The following is a 20,150-nucleotide window of genomic DNA, read 5'->3' on the forward strand; positions in this document are numbered from 1 at the left end:
TTTGGCAATATAATAAAGTTGTCCCAAATGAAGCTCTGTGTACTTCACTGTCTGCATGAAGGGAAAAAAATCAATATGCACAAACAAGTGGAGGCTTTAAATGTTTATTTTAGCACATGGTTCAACAGTAGAGAGAAACATACCAGCTTTAAAATACATGGTTGTAAAATAGTCTGAAAGGTTTAAGACTGAATAAAGACACATTATCAAATGTGCAAAAATACAAAGTCGACCAGAGTGAAGGTTCAAGGATCAGACCTCAGCTGATCTTTGTTGCCATGGAGAGAGTACATCCATGTTGTCTTTTTTTTGCAGGGTTACATGAGTAAATGTAAATATTATGTACATAAAAATGCATTAAATGCATCAAATAAAGTGGTAGGGTTGGTTTTTACCTGAACAGATGTTCTGGGCTCTTTGGCTACAGGAGATCTAAATGCAGATTCTTCTGACAGTAACAACGGTGAGCACTCAATCTCTAGCAGCTTAAAAACTCATCAATCAGAAACTGGCACTGTAAAAAAAAAACATAACTGAAACAGTTTGTTGGTATTTTAAAGATCATTTTACCTGTATCTGAGTATTTATGATACTCCTGCTGCCCCACAGCCCAGTGGAGTGGAGGTGACAGAAATGTAATGTATGCTGCTCAAAACGCTGGGAAATGGCACAACAGCATTTTATCTGTATAAATAGTTACTCTGCATAATCCACAGAAGGCACTGTCAATAGTTTTTGCAGGAACTATCAACACACACACACCGGTCTGTCCACGCCACCCACCTCCAGGCTCCAGCAGGAGTTTCAAGTAGCTCAAATCTGAAAACCACATCATCAGCTTTTTACTGGCCAAGTTAAAGGGCTGGTTTTAACGTAATGCTGTGTTTTGTTCATTTTCTAAATCACCTCATCTTTCATTTTGTCTAAAACATTAAAAAAATACAATTAGAAATATATATTTCAAAACCTCAGCAGATAAAACCAAATGTTCCTGTTTGACAGTCTTGGTAATTTGGTTGAACAGTTACACTTAGTTACTACATATGACCACCTGTGGTGCAGCTGCTGCACCGGGGCTTAAGGCAATTTTCAATTCAGACTGCAGCTCTACAGAATGAAGAGGAAGTCGGAGACATCACGTCCTTGACGCAGGCACAGGAGGAAGCAGAGGTAGGAAGAAGCTACCAGGCAGCAAAGGGGGTGAAACCTAAAGGGATTCAAAGTTTATAACACAACCAACATGGAGGCTGAGTCTGAAATCACTGCCTCCTTCTCTGCTCACTTCTATAAAGTGAGAGATATGCAGCTGTTAAATATACATTTTTTTTTCCATATAATGAGCAAGACACTGAAATGGGACAAGATGGCGGACAGTAAACATGAATCTGTAAATAGGAGTGATTTCAGAAACAGCCAGGATGTCTTCAACCAAATCTTTGTCCAGAGAAGCAGGAATGATTAGTTAGTCGTTTAAGTTTTATAAACTCAATATGATGATCATAATGTGGGGAAGCCAGGAAACGTATAAAACTCAAATTTAAGTTTATAAAAACATGTCTAGTCACTTTGACTATTTTAAACTTAAAGGAGCATTATCGCAAATACAGCAGTAATAGCATAAAATAAGATGAAATATGCAAAAGATGGGTCGGGGGGAGCCATAACTAAATTTACAAAAAAAATCGCCAACAGTATAGTGTCCGTGGGGCAAATGCAGCATTTGTCTTTGTTATGATCCAAGCCGGCCCGGCGCTTGCTGCGTTAAAATGCACTCGGAACTCGCAAATCCGACCCCGAACTGGACAAAAATGCAACAGTAAATAGTAATGTAGCAGTGTGTTAGGCTGCTCACAGTCACTGAATCGCTGGTAGAACACTTTGTCTCCACGTCCCTGTGTCTTTCTTCAGCTGTCCTCTCAGCGTTATTAAGGAGGAGGACGTTTCAGTTGCTGTTGTTGTCGTTGTTGTGGTTGTGCGCGACGTAGAGCTGCCGCTTCCACTAGCGAGTTTTCTTTTTCCCGCGATTGCACGTTCATTCAGCCTGGTGAGGGAGGAGGAGGGGGGGCGGGGGGGGGGGGGGGACTAAACGAGGCTGCTCTCTCTCTCTGACAGCTGCCCACTTGTTTATATCTGATAAGCTCCGCCTGGCTCCATCTAGTGGCCGAATTAAGGATTTGGATTTGCGATAATACTCCTTTAACCTTTGCATTGTAGCGTTGCTAGTTGAACTTGGAGGAGAAGCCTCCTGTCACAGGTTTAGCTCTTGACCTCGTGTCAGATAATTTAGTTTCTTTGCACGTTGCCCTCCTCGTCCCGCCGTTTTTATAAGCAACATTTAATTTAATCTAGCTTTTTTGTTTTGTTTTGTTTCTCTGCAAAAATTTGGTTCAGTTTCCAGCCCTCACTCGTTGCCATGGACACAGCTGCGGAGTATCCGGAGGCGGGACATGACCTCGTCCCAGTCCAGGTAGGCGCCCTCCAGGTGCCGCAGCCTGTCTGGTCGGCTGATGTAGCTCCTCCGGCCGTGCAGCAGACGCCAGTTGTCAAAGGTCACCAGGTCACCTGGACAACAAGAGACAGAGACCAGAGAAGGTGTGAGGGACATTTCATTTCATCCTGGGTTTGTCTTAAGGCGGGCTTACACTGCACGACTATTCGTCTGTTCACATCTCAAACTGCACGAGCTTCCCTCTTCAGTCCTACGTCTCAGATCAGTCTCAGACCCCCACTAATTGCACGTCGTTCTACGATTGCTCCCCACCACGATTACCCTGCGATGCCGCTGAGATTTGTGCTGCTCTATAATTGCTCGATTGTCAACCTCAAATTGACATTGGTTCCTGATGTTGGTTCCTATATAGCAGAGTCCATGGTGGAAGATCAGACCGACAAACACACACACAGACAGCGCGCATCACCTCCAAGGCCGGTGCTGCTGAGAGAGAGAGAGAGAGAGAGACACTGTGCTCCGGCACCTGCTGTCAGAGGAGCCTCGCTAGTTCTCTCTCTCGCCTGCACTTTGTTTAATAGCTCAGCTGATCAGGTCAGCTGAGCCAGAGCACAGAGGACGTGGCTGCTGGTGTTATACTGTAACGGCAAGAAAAAAAATAATCGTCCTCAATTGCTGATTGTCTGATAGTGTGTGTACATTTGTCGGGCTGATCTTCCATCACGGACTGCGCTGCATAACTGATCATCACCCGGTCACCCTGTCTCTCTACAGCTGTGGTCTAACTTCAGCTTCACTTCCCTGTCCCTCCTCTCTCTGTCTGCCCGTTCTGACTCCATCTGACGAGGTTCAGCATCTGTAATCAGGTTTATAAAGGCTCTGTGCTCTGTGCTAAAACAATCTGTCATGGCAAAAACTTGTCGTATGTGCAGAATCGTGACGTAGGACCCCATACCTTGTCCGTCACGACGAGAAATTTTCTGGCATGTCAGAAATTTGTCGGGAGGTCGGCGACTCGTCTTTAGGACGTCGGGACGTGACGCAGAGCCTCACTAACCATACGTCCCGATTATGCTCACGACCCCGCGATCCCTCTACGATTATGCAAATTAGGCTGCGACTCGTCTGGGACGACAAAATCGTGCAGTGTAAAGCCCGCTTTTAATGAGGACGTTTATTCTGTCACCTCATCCAGAGAGGTCAGGGTCAGCTGCTGGGTATCAGAGTGAAGCCTCAGCTAGCTAATCAGTGAAAACACTGATTTTGGTAACACTTTATAATAAGTACACATTATTAAACATTAGTTAAGCATTAATAAATACTGAATTCTTCATTTATAACGAATTAATACTCACTAGTATATTGTTTTAGATAACAGTTAGTGCTTATCAATTTTTAACTGTATTTATAAACTACATACTAATGAGTATTCATGTGTTATAAATTATGAATTCAGTATTTAAAGCTTAACTAATGCTTAATAGTGTACTTATTATAAAGTGTTACCCTGATTTCTATCCAACTCTTCTTTAACTGGTTGTTATGTAAGGAAAACTTGAGAAGAGTCAGAACAGTGTGGAAAATAAAAATGTAGCACATCTGTCTGAGGAACTGCTCTGTTACTGTTTTCATCTCTTCAGTATCAACAGGTGTTCTCTGTAAAAAGTCTGCTTCCACTGAACTTCCCTGCATCTTATTTTAGTCAACACACCTCGGCCGAGTATAAAACTTATTTTGAGTTGTTTCATTTTCAGTGTTTCCAGAGTTTTAATGTAAATATGGAATAAGACAGAAAAATCTAAAAACCCACCTATTCTTCTTGTGTTGCAGTGTTAACACAGTTAGACCAAACTTTATGAGCATGACAAGGAAAAAAAGTCTGATGGCATGACCTCCAATCATTAAAAAGAGATTTCAATAATGAGCAAGTGAAACACAAGTGACGCTGGCTGAAGCCCGAATCCTATGAAGAGGAACAAATGCTTGAGCAAAGGACACCTGGGAGCAGCTGCTGCACAGTCACTGTGTCTGTTGTTTAACACAGGCTGTGACGCCACATCACCATGTTGTTTGTTAATTAAATGATTCTTGGCCTCTAGAGTGGACACTGCTGCAAATATCAACTTTTCATACTACAACAGATAAACACACCATTCAATCAGTTCCTTTTGTTTAAAGGATAAAAACTACAGCTTCATGCACACTACGACATGTTTCTGTTCAGGTCAGGAGTTTGCCTTGGATTCAGTTGTTTGAGCTCTAACATGTATTGGTTTATGTAGACATACGGAAATTAAATTTACTGAATCCATGGTCACATCCTGTTTGTTCTGACAACCATCAATGAGCTACTGAAGACGTCTGATGAGTCCAAGGCTGCAGTTATAAAAAGTGTCTCTCATCTATGATTTTTAAAGGGATAGTTCAACATTTTGGGAAATTGGCATAATCCCTATAGCGTTAAGAGTAGGTTTGTTACCTTTAATTGTCGGTGCAAGCTATTTTTAGAATGGTGGAGCAGAGCCGTGAGCTGCTCAAAGCTACGCTACGGAGGCTAATGGGATTTCTTGGTTTCCCTCATCAAACTCATCAAATACACAATCCAACAACTCCAAAACGCTCTCGTGGACAAGTTATGCACCACGCTATGAGATAATGACAGAATGTTACGAAAACCAAGAAATCCCATTAGCCTCCGTAGCGTAGCTCTGAGCAGCTTACGGCTCTGCTCCGCCGTTCTAAAAATAGCTTGCACCGACAATAAAAGGTAACAAACCTACTCCTAAAACTAAAGGGATTATGGTAATGGGCCAATTTGCCAAAATGTTGAACTATCCCTTTAAGTAGTTTCATGGAAGATTATTTATGATGAACACCAGACATAATGATGTCAATGTAAACTGTGAGTCTCTCTGGATGTAAAAAATATGTATAGACCCTTTCAGAGAGTATAAACAAAGACAGGTGTGGCTCATTAGAAAACGCTCTGGTACACTAAATTGAATGGAGCCTTAATTAGTATCCTTGGTAACACCTGTCTTTGTTTATACTCTCTGAAAGGGTCTATATCACATCAATACTCAGGTGGACTGTGTTATGACTCCAATTTCTGACATAAATTGCAGCGACCTGTTGCTGCAGCCAGTCCAATTACATTTTAGATTTGTCATACATCCAGAAATACGTCGTCCAGGAGTTATTAAACTGTTGACCTCTGTGACGGCCCTTAAGCTGCATGTCAATGATCAGGCAGAAATCTGGTCAGCTCAGGAACCTGGATCCACACGGCGTCTGTCTGGTTTGACAGTTTGAGATCTTGTGGAACATGGTCCAACTATTATTACTGTAATGATGCTAGAAAAAAGTCCAACCAGTGTATAACAACTGGAAGCTGCCCAGTTAAAGACAAAGCACCAAAATGTGCACTGCTCTTCTTTTGTTTGAGCTTTTAAAGGTCCAGTGTGTAATATTTGTCAAGGTTTATTGGCAAAATCTGAATATACTACTGCATAAATGTAGTATAATCGCTATAAAATAAAATCTTTTTGGTTTTCATAGCCTTACAATTCTTCTTTTATATATACATATAGCAAGGGTCTTGCTTAGGGAGTGTTGCCATCTTGCGCTGCCATGTTTGTACGGAATGGAAAATCCAGCCAACCAGAGAGCACGAGTTTCACGTTCATTAATAAATAATACAATTTTCCCCCTCATTTTACATACTGGACCTTTAACTCATTTGAACTGGATGGAAGTAGAACTGCTGTGTGTGAAGTGAACTAATTCATCAACATTAAGGACACGTCATCAGGAAGGATGCTGTCAACAGACACATGTTCATGTCCTGTACAGTCATATCATGATTCATGTGTGAGAGTGATTATTTCTGTCTTTTATCAGACGTGGGTAATTGGATTCTGGCTCCAGTGATAGAGATGTCGCTGTGTGTCATTGTGACCTTGATGATGACAAAGATGTTGTTGCACATCACTGTAGCCTCTCTCACGTGTGTACTGATGAATCCTCTCATACAGTACCTGTTACACTGGCAGAGGACGGTACACTGACCTGGCTCCATTGTGTAGGTGACCACGTTCTCTGGCCGGTTCATGAGATCCACAAAGGCCCTCAGTGCTCTGTAGAAGGGCTGAACCTGGTGTAGGGGCAGGTCCAGCACCGAGTCTCTGGTGGCATTGTTGTAGTTTATCCTCACAACGCGACCCTCAGAATCAGTGCTGCTCAGAGGAACAAAGGAAGGAACATGGTTAGAAATGAGTTTCTGAATGAGTTCTGGAAATGAAACAATATTATCTGGCAACAATTTTTGAGAACTGACCAAGAGAACATGTCAGAGTTTAGTGTTGCACCTGCTGATTATTTTTACATTAGGGATTCATTTGGTATAAAAAGGATTTGGTGCCAGGTACTCAGAGCCTTCCCCTGACTCTGAGACTGGTCTAGGTGGTTTGGTGTGATCAGTGTCTTGGCATTGGTTCTTATTTGATTTACCCAGAATGAGTGCTTGTTAAAACACAAAGGTGCTTTTCTCAGCTTTTCTCTGTTGTGTCACTTCAGTTTTAAATGGTGACGTGTTGTGACCATGACTACCCTCTCTGTGATCCTAACTGAGAAAGAGACATTCTGCCCGTTTCTATGGACTCCTGGCAGCTCATTGTCAGGGAAGATAAATGGCACTTTAACTTGTCATTGAGAGAAACTTTCTCAAGTTACTTAACTTGTCTCATGGGAACAAGTTAATAAAAAGACATGAAACTCAGGCTGTAAAAAAAGATTTTAGATGATGGAGTGGCCCAAGCTGATGCCTTTAAATGGCAACTAATGACTGAAAACTATGAAAACCAGCAGATTTTCACATCTGAGGAGCTCAAACAGTTTTTACATTTATTTATATATTTTTTTATTCTGCTGATCAACTAACTGATTAATAGATTACTCATTACTTCTTTGCTGTCTAGTTTGGGCACCTCTGATATGTTGATACTTCTTTTTTTCTTTGAAATAAGCAACAGGTTAAAGATGTCCCTGAGGGCATCGACAGAATTAACAGGCATCTTTCACTCTTCTCTGGAATGTTACTATTCATCAAGGAAATAATAATTAGATTAATCCAGTGGTTCCCAACCTTTTTTGGCTCGTGACCCCATTTTGACATCACAAATTTCTGGCGACCCAATCAAGATGCACCAGCTCAGATATTTGCATTTTATTTAAACTCGATTTATATTTGAGAAAGTGAAATTATAGAATGCAGTTGTTTAAGATTGTGTGTGTTGTTTTTAATCATAATTTTAAAAAGAATAATATTTTTATCAGTAATTTTTTTTTAAATCAATTACTAGACATTTCAGGCGACCCCATTTGAATTCCAGGCGACCCCACGTGGGGCCCCGACCCCAAGGTTGAAAATCACTGGATTAATCAGTTATGAAAATATTAATTGGATCCAGGAATGACAAGAAAATCCTGATTTATTTATTTAAAAACCATCTTTTCTAGCAAAGAAGTTAAAAATTTTGACACTCCTTTCCACTGGACTTCAGAGGCCCAGCAGAGCATCGGTGCACATGACGACTCTGAACAGCAGATGGCAATGTCTCATCTAGAATCACACACTGCTGAGATAAACCACTGCATCCTTCTTCGGCACTTGTCATATTAATTTTTTTCCCCCATATCTCTGCTTGTTAAACTGTAAACTGCAAGTAAGAGACTCCGAAACAACATAATGTGATCTGACAGCTCGTCTCCACTCACTCTATGATGCGTTTCTTGGACTGCAGCATGAAATCACAGTAGTCCGTCCCTGTGTCGGTGAAGTCCACGTGGAGCGAGGTGAGTGTCTGGAAGGCCTCTGGGTCTTCTCTCCGCAGCTGCTCGGCCATGTGGAAGCCGTCCACCGCCTCGCTCTCCCCTCCCTCCGCCGCCCGGTTGATGCAGTGCAGGAACTGCACCTAAAACAGGCCCCACACGCACACACACTCAAACACACATGCTGCACAAATGCTGCTCTTTTTACGGCTCTAACGACGTTAAAAGCCAAATGCCAACAGTCTAAACAAACTTTTAACAGCGGCGTATAAATTCATAAGTGATTACCATCTCAGTTTATCCCTCTAAACAGAGCATCGGGTTCAGACTTTACTCACTCCGGGTGCAAAGTGAAGAGCAGGGTAGTCGGTGTGGAGGCTGAGCTTTCCTGAAGTGTAGGCCACGTTGTTGGCCATGTACTTGTCCTGGACCTGCCACGTGTGCCTGAGGACAGAGATAATATTCATTAATGAACTCCACGTTAATTATTTAACTTTGGCTTCAGAAGATCAGCGGCGACAATTAGGGCTGTGTGAAGAAAACGGGGGCTGAGATGAGATGAACCTTTGCAGGGATCCCTGAGGGGGGAAACTTCAGCTTCACAGGAATGCTTAGGCTGTTGCCTCTGAAGTAGATACTTCATTGAGATGCAGCGCGAGCCGAGCACTAATGAGGTAAAGTTATCTTCCCATGTTCTGTTTGCATGCCTCGTTTGGATGCCCGACTCGTAAAACAGCCGAGTTTCTCTGATGGCGGGGGCCTTCGGTTCCAGTCTGCAGTCTCTTTACTTCCACGAGTATGAGCTCATCCCCCTGGCAGTGGAAAAGCTTTACGCTCCAAACCTCTGTTCTGACTGAGTGCACCAGGTAATTCCTCTAGCTTAAAAAAAAAAAAAAAGCTGGAATGCTTTTAGGTTGTTTTCCTCGTCTCTATCCTCGAGTAATCAGCGCAGCAATAAGTCAAAGGGATGAACTCTGGTGTGATGAAAGGGGCCAACAGACACTCTCCAAGCTTCTCCACTTCGCTACATGAATCAAAGCTGCAGATAATTGACTGGTGGGCACATTTTCCTAAACATTAATGTTGTAAAGTGAGAATGCTTCATCAAAAACCTGGCTGCAGTGTTTGATTCCCTGGAAAAGAGATGTAAATAAAAAGCCTTTCTATCTAAATTTTTACTAATAACGCTCCCCCAGGCTCTGCTCCAGCTAAAATATGATCAGTGGAAAAATTCGACGGCTCCAGATTTAGTGAGGAGTCGGATTATTATTAAACAGTGGGGGAGACAGGAGACAAATGGGTTTTGAACGTCACGCAGCCTCACCCGTAGAACGTCAGCCTGAGGTAGCCGATCCTCTCGGCCAGTCTGGCCACTTGGCCCCGGTCCGTTGGAGCCCCCCGCAGGTACACGATGCCGACGCGGCGCAGGGCCAGGAGCCAGGCCAGCGCTGCCTTATCGTCGTGGAGGACCTCCTGGTAGTCGGCGGTGGGAATGCGCAGTTTGGAGTCCCAGTAATAACGCTCTGAAAATGAAGACACAGGGAAAAAAGAAAGTCAGAAAAGAAAAGCCTCCCCCCACATGTCCATTCTGTAGTTTATTATGGTTCTGTTTGTTTGTCTGACAGGAAGTAAGCTGTGTCTGCAATGTGTGAACATGAAGCCGTTCCATCAGACAAGCATCTTTGTCCTAACATGCTGGCTGCTGCGTTAAACAAACAAACAACCGTGCAGCACAAGCTTTATCAGATGTTCCATTTGTTTTTTTCCTCCTTCTCCTCGATGTCCGTTACAAAAAGCCGCTCTGAGCCCGCTGCGTGAGTTTCTGCATGGCTCCCATCTTTAATGCGCGCCATGCCGCATCAATAAATCCTGACGACTGTTTTACTGGGGGGGGGATGCTGGCAGGGTTTCGCACAAGCATGAACGACAACAGCACATGGATACCATTCGGATTCCGACGCCGACAAAGATGCCGGTGTTTGTGTCAACAACATTATCCCTGTTGCTCGGCCCAGGTGAGCTGTGCAGCAGGGATGAGTTACAGAGCAACACCACTGCTTAGTTTGGGACATTTCTTTTTATTTTATTTGTGTGTGTCCCATGAGGAATAAAGAAAAAAGTCAAACAATGTGTGGAAAAGTGTTTCACTGTGGGTGAAGGAAATCAAGTTAAGTGTGAACGCACACATTCCAATGAATCAGACATATTTTCAATCTGTAGTTGCGACTTTTCAGACTTGTTGTGCTGCAAAAAAAAAAAAAAGGGGAAACAATAAATTTCAAAGTCTATTACTGGCTGCTTTGCTTTTTAAAAACCCATTTCATCTATAAATGCTGCAGCTTGCCACTGCATGCGATACTCTGCACACTCCAAGATGAATAGCTCGCTGAGAGAAATCAGCATGTCTCCATCAGACAGACAGAAGTGGAAAAAATCCTCCCACCGCTCTCCACCCAGCTGGCCCGACTCCTTTTTCCATGGAGTCTCTCTCCAGTGACTTCTACAGAAACAGCTGCTAAGTACATTTGCAGGAGGGGGGGGGGGAGGGAGGGAGGAGGGGAGGGGGGGAGGTTAACTGAGGAGGTTGTGTACCTGTCTGATGTTTCGTGGCTCCTCCTCGCGTCTCCTCTCAGTACAAATACGACTTTTCCTAATGGCTGCGTCGCAAAACAGATTACACGGCTGAAACTCACTCACGATGGACACACAGGGCGAGCTCGCTTGGTGCCATGTATAATTTATCATTATTTAACATGTGTGTGTGTAACTGGCTGCCCACTCTGCAGGCCCAGGAAGATTTACAGATGCAACAAGCACATTTCCAACTTGTTTTTTTGTGTGTTTTTTTAATATAAACTATACATTTTTAAAGCAGCAGGGCAGAGAGGCGCAAAACACACCAGATGCAACATCAGTCAGAAACACAGCCGTCATCGTGACTCGCAGACCTCCCTCCAGGCTGTTGTCACAAACAATGAGTATCTGGCTGCACAGTTCAAAGGGTCAAGAACCCCCCGCTTGTTAAAACTTGTTAAGAGGGGTGGAGAGAAACAAAGACTGAGAATGAGGAACTGGGGCTAAGGTCAGGCCTGAATGTTACAATTACTCTTGTGAAACCGGACCTGGATGTGGTGCACAGCGGTTGCTCCGGCCCTTCAAATGGTTTTTAGGGTGTCACCGGTGACAAAAGAGGCTGCAGCCTTGGTCGCAGTGTGCATTATACATCAGCTGTGGAAGTCCTGGCTGCAGTTCAGCCACATTCTCATTGTGAAAACTTATCACGTTCTCCCCCGCTGTCAAGTGGGGTTTCGCGCCGCGGGGGGCCGCGGGGTCGGACAAAAAAGATGAGAACTTTGCATGACTATCCGCCTCCCCGATCATGTAATCATCAGCTCGCACGTGCTTGTTTTTAAACTTTAGGCCGATCACAAATCTTCGATGAGCAAAGGATAATGAGGAAGCTCCCTTTTAGTCTCTCTGCTCACGCTGGCTGCAGATCAAAGAGCAAATGAGGTGCCTTGTCATCCAAACTGCGGCTGTAGATACGAATCTGGTCCGATTTAGAGCCGATAAAACACGGTGGAAAAGTACATGTACTCAGGCTCTCTAGCAATATTAACTATTCGCTGTTCATCCCCTTCATTTCAGTAAGAAATATCCTGCTCTTTGCTCCACTGCAGTTATGACAGCTGCAGTTCCTTCACAGAATTTTTTTTAAAATTTTTTAAAACATATGGTTGTATAGAATCTGCCTACCGGTATATGTTAAACATTAATAACAAAGATGCAGTTATACAATGTAGAATAATAAAGAAAATGTGGGCACTCTGCTTAATTACTTTCTATTTTTTACTCTTGACACATTTGCTCTTTAGATTAAAACCGCTATCTCTACATTAATGATGGCTCTAATGACTGTGTGATGTGGGCGGCTCGTGCTAATGAAGATTCTGCTCTCTGTAGAGTCAGGGGGCCAGCATCTATTCTTTATTTTACTGTTAGCGGCTAGCTGGTGGGCATAATGGAGCCAGATATCTTTTTCTCAGGAGTGGGTGGAGACCAAAAACAGAGCTAAAAGGTGAACTAGGTGGACACGTGTTGGAATTAGTGCATATCTTGCTCTATATCTGCTCAGTGTGTAAAGACAAAGACAATGCTCCACTAACAGAATTTTTGCATAATCTTTTTTTTTTTTTTTGGGTGGGTGGGTGGGTGGCCTTAACATCAGCCATTTGCTTAGAGCTCAATTCTACGTGTTCATGTTTAAGTCCAGGAGCCTTTTAGCTCTATTTTATTCTATTTCTATGTTTTATTATATCCATCAGCTGCTTGGAATATTTTATACAGCTGCTAACTGCTCCTCAGCTCAGTCAGTACCTTTGTCTGTCTGCTGTTTGATAGTGAGCTGGAACTTTTTCTGACAACTTTACAAAAGACTACGAGATGAGTTGTGCAACTTTGGGTTGAAAAAAAGACGATAAAGATATAAAGCTGTGTAGAAACAGCAGAGTTGGGTGCTAATTCTCTGTGGCTTTATCACTACATTGTAGGTGTAGTTATACTGTAATATACAAGTAGCTACTCGATCCTTTGTTAAAATATAATTGTACTGCTCCTGCAGGTAAATGATCTGAATATCTCCTCCATCACTGCAGGACTTTGACTTCCTGAGGAGTAGACCATCTGTAACACAGACAAACTGACTAATCATAGACAGTGATTAATGTCCTCAGACTACCTAAGCTAGTGTTAAAGCCTTACAGATGGACAGAGGAGGAAACGAACTGGAAAAACACTGAAGAAAATGACTGAACGACGGACAAAGCGAAAGTAGAGTGAGCGGTGTTGGATGAGCGGTCTGAGGCCTGGCGTGATCTAATGCCGCCTTCGGTGTCCTGCAGCAATAAACCTAGGCTTGTGGGTCTGGATGGGGCTGAGCCCATAATGCTCCGGTCTCACAGTTGTCCGATACGTAACACTCTTAATTCGCCAGAGGCAAATCCATCACCGCTTTTTTGTTCTTCTGGAACAGAGAAAGAAATCAATCTCCCTCTCTCTTGCATAGTTCCCAGCTGTGGTTAAGAGAGATACCATGTCACAATTAGCATATGGTTTTTTCCTTTTTTTACGTATTTGTCTGCAAGAGGGAAAAGACAGCGACAAAGAGTCAAGATGAGACGGCCTTGAGTTTCTGGTGTGAGCTCATTTGTATAAAATCGCTGCGGTTTTTTTACAGGAAGGACTGTGCTGGCATGTGTATGAAGGAACACCTCTGACAGCCTGACAAGATAGTATATGTGCATAATCCCCTCCCCCCCGTTTCCTCCCCCCTCGGTTGTGGTCTGTTACAGTGGCTTTTCCAGATGAGGAAACCTGAAGCCATGGCTCCTGTGGCTGTCAGGCAGCTCATGGCAGTTTGGCTCTGCCCTCACTGTGCTCTGTTTAAGCTCGCAGGGCTGCGTCACTCTCCTCTGCAGCTGGGAGCGCCTTCAAAGCTCTGCTTCAATCGCCGTGCTTATCCACAGAGCTCTTGTTTTGACTTGGTCAAGTTTTATCACACAGCTCGGATCAGCTCACTTCAATGGACCGTCTATGGAATGCACAGTGGAGGGGCTCAGGGCCGGAGGGGCACAGAGTAGTGCTTTTTTGTTTTTTTTTACAAAATATACTTTATAAACTAGATTAAAGCATTCGTTTATACTAAGACCACATTTCAGAGCTTTCAGAGTTTTTTTAAAGCAGCCATTTGATCTATTTTCTTATTTGTTGTTTCATTTCTTGCATTATTATTTTCTATTCAGGTGCAGAAATAAGAGAATTTTACAGTATGGGATCAATAAAGTCCATTTGTCTTTTCTATGCATCAATAATCCAGTAATGCACTATACTGTACAAAGGTACAACACCTACCAAGAGCCACCTCTGCATGATGAGTACTTTAAAGGAGACATATTATGCCCCCTTTCCACAATTAAAATAGTGTCTTAAAGACATGTCTGCTGCTTTACTTTGGTCAAAATACCCCAAGGATCAAACATCACAGCTCTTTTCATCCTCTCAAAACAGCCTTGTTCAGAACGGCTGGTTTCGGTGCCTGTCCCTTTAAATGCAAATGAACCACTGCTTGCCCTATCCCTTCTACCGGTCCCAGGTAGGGGTGGTATTATACAAATTGGAATCCTAAGCCGTTTTCCCACTAAAATTAGCGGGTCGACGCGGGTTTTTTAAACGCGGGTCGACCCGCTAACAATTGGCATTTGGCCCCTTTCCCATTGACCAAAATGAGCCGAGTCTGCCCCCCCGCTGAGGGATCAGACGGAGCATAAACCAGTCTCCCCGCTCTCATCCGCGGTGCAAGAGACACACACAGTCATGCCACAGCCGCCCGCCGCGGAGTTGTCCGTCCGCCGAGGCAGACTCTCTGGCTGGCTGACCTGGAGCACCAGGACCGCGGAGGACAGAGAGTCTGCTGCGGCCGGATGACGGACGTCCGCGGCACAACACGTCAGTTAAACAGACTGTCGCTTCTTTTCTTTTCGTTTTTTCTATCGTTTTTGGTCAGTGTTCTCTGATCTTTTGATCCCAGTCTCGGATGAGAGCAGAGCGGAGCAGAGCTTTGTTTTGGTACGTGATATGAGACGCGACCGGCGCGATGACGTAGCGTCACGCAACGTTCAGTGTCATCACGTAAATTAGCGGGTTGACGCGGGTCTGGCGTTCCCACTGCAAGCCGTTCGGAGCCGAGCCGATTAAAGGCGATTTTAACCCGCGTCGCTTGCTCGATGCGCCTTTCCCACTGCCACCAAAAGCCGATTGTTAGCGGTTTTGGCCAGTGGGAAAGGGGTACTAGTTACATCAACTGAGGGAAAACACGTAAAACCACATGGATTTCAACCTATGGAGCCTGAACATTACAGATTTCTTTGGTCAATTCTCACATTTTGGGGGCCGGAAGGCAGGACAAACACCCAGATAGGAGCCTTCAAAAAGTGATATTTTCATATTTCCCCTTGGTATTAATGCACTTTTTACTTTATTGCAACTTGTACCTGAGTAAAAGACCTGACTACTTCCTCAGCCTGTAAATAAAGCAGCATTAACTTTCTCATTATTCACTGAGAGTAATAAATAATTAACAGCTTGGTCTCTGTTTAATAAATGTGTAAATGAACACAGATTAACAGCTCTTGTTACCAACCCAGGTTCTTCACCCTCAACTCAGCTTGTAAACAGCTGCAAGTACAAATGACTGATGATTAGTGTTCTTGAGAAGACATAGAACCCATTACATGACCATACTGGCAACATGCTGTTCATTCATTAGTGATAATTTGTTACACAACTCGCTGAGGTAAATTAGCCAGAGTAACTACATTACTAGTTTTTAACAGGCATTGCACCATGTCTGGGAACTATCTTTCAGTATTTAAATTGATAAATGTAAAATTTCTTTTATCAGGCTTTTTGTTTTTTTCTGTGATGGATTACGACGTATTGTAGCAACTAAAGTAGATAGAAATGATTTACTTGTAAAGAAGAGTGACACGTTTTTTAAATTATGTAAATATTCTTAGAGACCAGCGATTTTTAAGAGCATAAAAAATAAACGGTTCCCCTGCTAGACGGATATATTCCAGCCAACGATTTGCATATATGTGTGTACATAACCCACTCCACCCTCTATTAATTTGACAAACACGCCTTTATTTATGAAACAGACCTGGATGACAGTGCAGCCAACCTCTGAATTCAGAGTTTGCTGTAGACAGAGTGAGCAGTGTTTTCTCACCAGAGCGCTGCGGGCCCTCCTCACACTTATCCAAACTCAGCTCTTTCCATGAGCAAGTTTAGGTTCCCAAAGTTCTACTGAACCTTGCAGCAGTTTGTCAAATGATGTCCTTTCTGCCAGCTCATACTCAAACTGCTTTCAGTATCATTTGAAGCGCCAAGCAGCTCTGGCTTTGCCAAAGAAATGAAAAATCCAATCATTGTAATCACTAAGCTTTCCAGGGAGACTGACGCAAAGGTGCTGAAATTTCAAAAGACGTGACAAAGAAGAGGGGATTGAACCCAAATACAGTTGATCTGAGGAATAATTGCAACAATACACTGTGAAATACAAACTTTGTGTGGATGAAAACTAGTGAAATTTGAAAAAGGGACAATTTCTGGATTTGTTGAAAGAAAGAAGTGTTAGGAGGAAAAGTCTGGCTGACCACCGATATTTCTGACAAGTCTGAGATACTAGATCCATCAAATGTCCATGAAAGCACACTGTACAAAGATAACGGATGATTTTGACGAATTGAAATGCTGAAGTCGTAGTTTACATTTTGGATTCCTGAAATTCTTTCAACTTGATAACAAGGCATGTACACGTGCAGAGGAGCACGTGTCCTGCTGATGCTGCACAGTGAAGTGATGGTCAGCTCTGGAAGAGACTTCCAGTTTTTCCACTGATGGACCTCCGCAGCTATGTTTCCAGGAGCCTTCCTGTCAACTGTCGACTGATGACATAGGAGAATAAATTCAGTCCAGATGGCAAAGGGGAAACACCAGCCAGACAGGGAATTGACAAATCAGCTGCTACTTGGCTGCGTTATACAATCAGTCAGCAGACTTAATGGAGAAAAGTCCAAACTCAAATGAGTCCGTTTAGGAGAGTGGCGCACTAATCTGTCACAAAGTTTACGGTAAGCGTCCCCGCTGGAGTAGAATCCTTATTGACGTATGTACTGTAGATATTCAAAACAGGAAATGAGTGCAATAAAAACACTCCGCCACAAGCTGTCGAGCAAAGTACTGTCAAAGAAGTGACAGAGACAGCCACAACACTTTATCCTTTTTAGCATATTGCATCTTCACTGATGTGTGTAGATCAGAGTTTTGCAAATGAGCGAAAGCAGATGCTTTACGTTTCGATGCAGCGTTGCAAAGTCTTTTAAGTAGTTTAGACTGCAAGTTTATTTTGAAAAAATAGCAACATTTAGCGTTTTTTTCCTCTACATACGTCATTGGGTATGATTGATACGATTGGCTATAAGCTACATACAGTACAGACACATTTGATAGACATTCGTAGCACCCAATAAACAGCTCTGGGCTTTTGTAAACCACGCCTTAAATACGAAAAAATGAAGGGGTGGTTCCCAGACCGAATCTCAATCTACATTGAGATGAGGTCTGGTGTTAGCCATGCTATAAACTTACTGTATGAGACGGTAAAAATGCAAATAGTAAAATCATGTGCAACCACTTTAAACTAAAATGCAGAATATGGCAAAAAGCAAATGTGTTAAAAGTTAAGAGTTATGGTATAAAAATACAAAAAAAACTCAACTGTGCAAATGTGAGAAGTTGAGGTGTTAGGTTAATTTAATGATATTGCAATTCTTAGTTTTCCCTAAATCCTTAAGCCAATCTGCACGAAATACTTGGTTGACGTGCAAATGGTCGCGTTGACATGACACTGGGTGTCTGCACAGGCAGATGTGTCTTCTTATGCCAACTGCTCATACTCATAAATTTTCCATCCACAAAGACTAAAGCAAAGTTCCTCACGAACATGAACAGATGACAAAATTTACATGTCACTGATCTTCAAGGCCTCTTTGACGACGGAAATTATAACACGAGCTGAGAGCTGCTGCACAAAAAACAACGGGAGGAAAGCTTTTAAATTGGGTGCAATGTTTGCTCTGCGTCTGGTCTCAGCCAGCACTCCAGGTCTCCATCACTGTTAACCGAGTTTAAATGTTTTGGGTCAACAAGACAGAAACAGCGCACTTGTCTTGCCAGATAGAGATAATCTGTCAGTACTGGAAACAAATTGTAATACCAAAGTACCACAAACGGTGCCACAGCCTACTACTACTACCAACACCCTGTTGGGGAATATTTCCCACCTTGTATTTAGGGCAGGTATGGCCTTTGTCAGACGTTGACAGCTTCACAGCAATCATCGTGCTGCCAAGGCTGATTACAACCAGGTTGTTGAGGTAAAGTCAAGGGGAACTGCCAGGGATTTGTTGATAGACAATCTTTCATGTTTTTGGCTGTAACTAGGAACTGGGGGATCTTTTTGGGGAGCCAGATGAAGATATGAAATATATGAGGACAGCTGTTACAGGGAGGGAAATCTCATTGCACCGCTTTTGTCAAAACAGTTTTCCGTCAATCAGACTCTTGAAATTCTACAATAAATTTTACGCAGCACAGTCCGCTTGACATTTCCAACATGATTGTCTCCATAAATACTTGTAGTTTGAATATATTCTGTACCTTTTTTTGTGTGTACTGATTTATGGAACGGCTTATTTTGTGCCTGTATTTGAAGTGCATCAAATGTGGCCATTTGTGGTTGTGCACCAACTGTGCCAGGAGAAGCCGAACCTGCAGCTCTTCCATAAATGACTGGCTATTACCTGGAAACAACTTTCAATTTCCCCCCAAGTTTAGACAATCACTGCAAATCAGAACTGACAACAATAGATTGTGGCATACTGTGTATGTATTGCAAAGGATGCAACCATTACGTCCTCAAAATACAGAAACCAGAAGGCTTTATTTACTGGTTGTAGAATCTAAAAGGGGACAGGCCTATACTGACGTGTTCCAGTCCAGAAATAAAAGGCTCCAGAGGATCCAGCTCCTGAATTAGGACACATATGCGTCTGCTCGTCACTGGGTAATTGGTTAAGAATCAACCATTTTGTGGCGTGTATGTGGTATTACTCATTCTGTAGAAAAAAACCCTGATGAGGGCCATGTGCTGAAAACAGTTGGCTGACTTAAGTGAACATTGTTCCAGTGAGTCAGTGAGTGTTAGTCAGTTATCTTTCATGTCTCTTATTAAACGCTTCACTCATCAAGAGTTCCCAGAACTAGGCTTTCTATCCATTTATGTTGTCACGCTCCTTATTCAACTCAGGGCTACAGTATTTAGAGGCCACTTTACTTTGTGGAACCGGAGCAAAAACCTGCAGGATTACCTCGAGAAGCATGGCCGTGATGTAGACCAGACCACACAGTGCAGACCCACAGCTGATGACTACATCTGTACAGCTGTAACACTGTGGTACAAAAAGTTCAACGAATGACCGCAGATACAGGAGATCCCACCACATCACCCTCGTAAACACAGAGTATGATGTCTCCCTCTCACTGCAGCAACAACAAAGGCTTAAAGACATCTTACAGTAACAATACACAATAAAACTCCACTTCATTTAGATGACTAATCCAAAACTCTGGAAGCGTGGCTGACGGCAGTTGACGCTTTGGTTGCTCAGGTCGCCGGGCTCTCAATGAATGACTTTTTGTTTTTGAAGCTTTGGATGTTTTTGGTGTGAACGCACAGTAAGGGATTAGAAGTTGTCCATTTCCTGTGTCCTAAGTCAAGAATCAACTTCATAGAACCATTTTTACAAATCAATTTCTTAAAGATCTACAGCATTTATTGGATGTGTTCACACTTTACTGATGACTTCATTACCAGAATGCATAGAATACAATTTCGCAGTGTGTCAACTCTGCATTTGTTCAGCACCTAAAACATAAAATCAGCCGTCACATGAATGAATATTCAAATTTAATATAGTAGACAGAGGAAAACAGTTTTAAGCTTTTTCATTTCGCAGCTCTCAGCACACGGTCAAACTACCATTCAAAGTAAAACCACATCAAACTTACACCTGCAGAGTGGAAAGACATGAGAAAGGAGGGCCAAGCAGTGGCTCTTAATTCTATTAGTACAACTCGATGCAGGAATACTGAGTGATTCAAGCAAATGCAAGTGTTCAAGCAAGTGTACTAAATTTGAGAATGGTTGCAAGGCATTTTGGAAAGACGACAGACTACATTTATAAAATCC

The 20,150-nt window shown here is 42.9% G+C and overlaps 1 protein-coding gene across 1 annotated transcript in view; it reads right to left on the reverse strand.

Moving 5' to 3' along the window:
* Positions 1-2,202: 2,202 nt before the first annotated feature.
* The window catches only part of bbox1 (butyrobetaine (gamma), 2-oxoglutarate dioxygenase (gamma-butyrobetaine hydroxylase) 1), a 30,587-nt gene continuing 12,639 nt past the window's right edge, over positions 2,203-20,150 (reverse strand). Inside the window, exons 4-8 of the mRNA XM_083998379.1 lie at positions 9,603-9,801; positions 8,617-8,722; positions 8,225-8,421; positions 6,518-6,684; positions 2,203-2,562 (exon numbers count right to left, since the gene is read on the reverse strand). Of these exons, the coding sequence (XP_083854505.1) occupies positions 2,402-2,562; positions 6,518-6,684; positions 8,225-8,421; positions 8,617-8,722; positions 9,603-9,801 (830 nt within the window). The 3' untranslated portion in view covers positions 2,203-2,401. The remainder of the gene's footprint in view (positions 2,563-6,517; positions 6,685-8,224; positions 8,422-8,616; positions 8,723-9,602; positions 9,802-20,150) is intronic.

This window comes from Trachurus trachurus, assembly GCF_905171665.1.
Source record: "Trachurus trachurus genome assembly, chromosome: 3".
Lineage (NCBI taxonomy): Eukaryota > Metazoa > Chordata > Actinopteri > Carangiformes > Carangidae > Trachurus > Trachurus trachurus.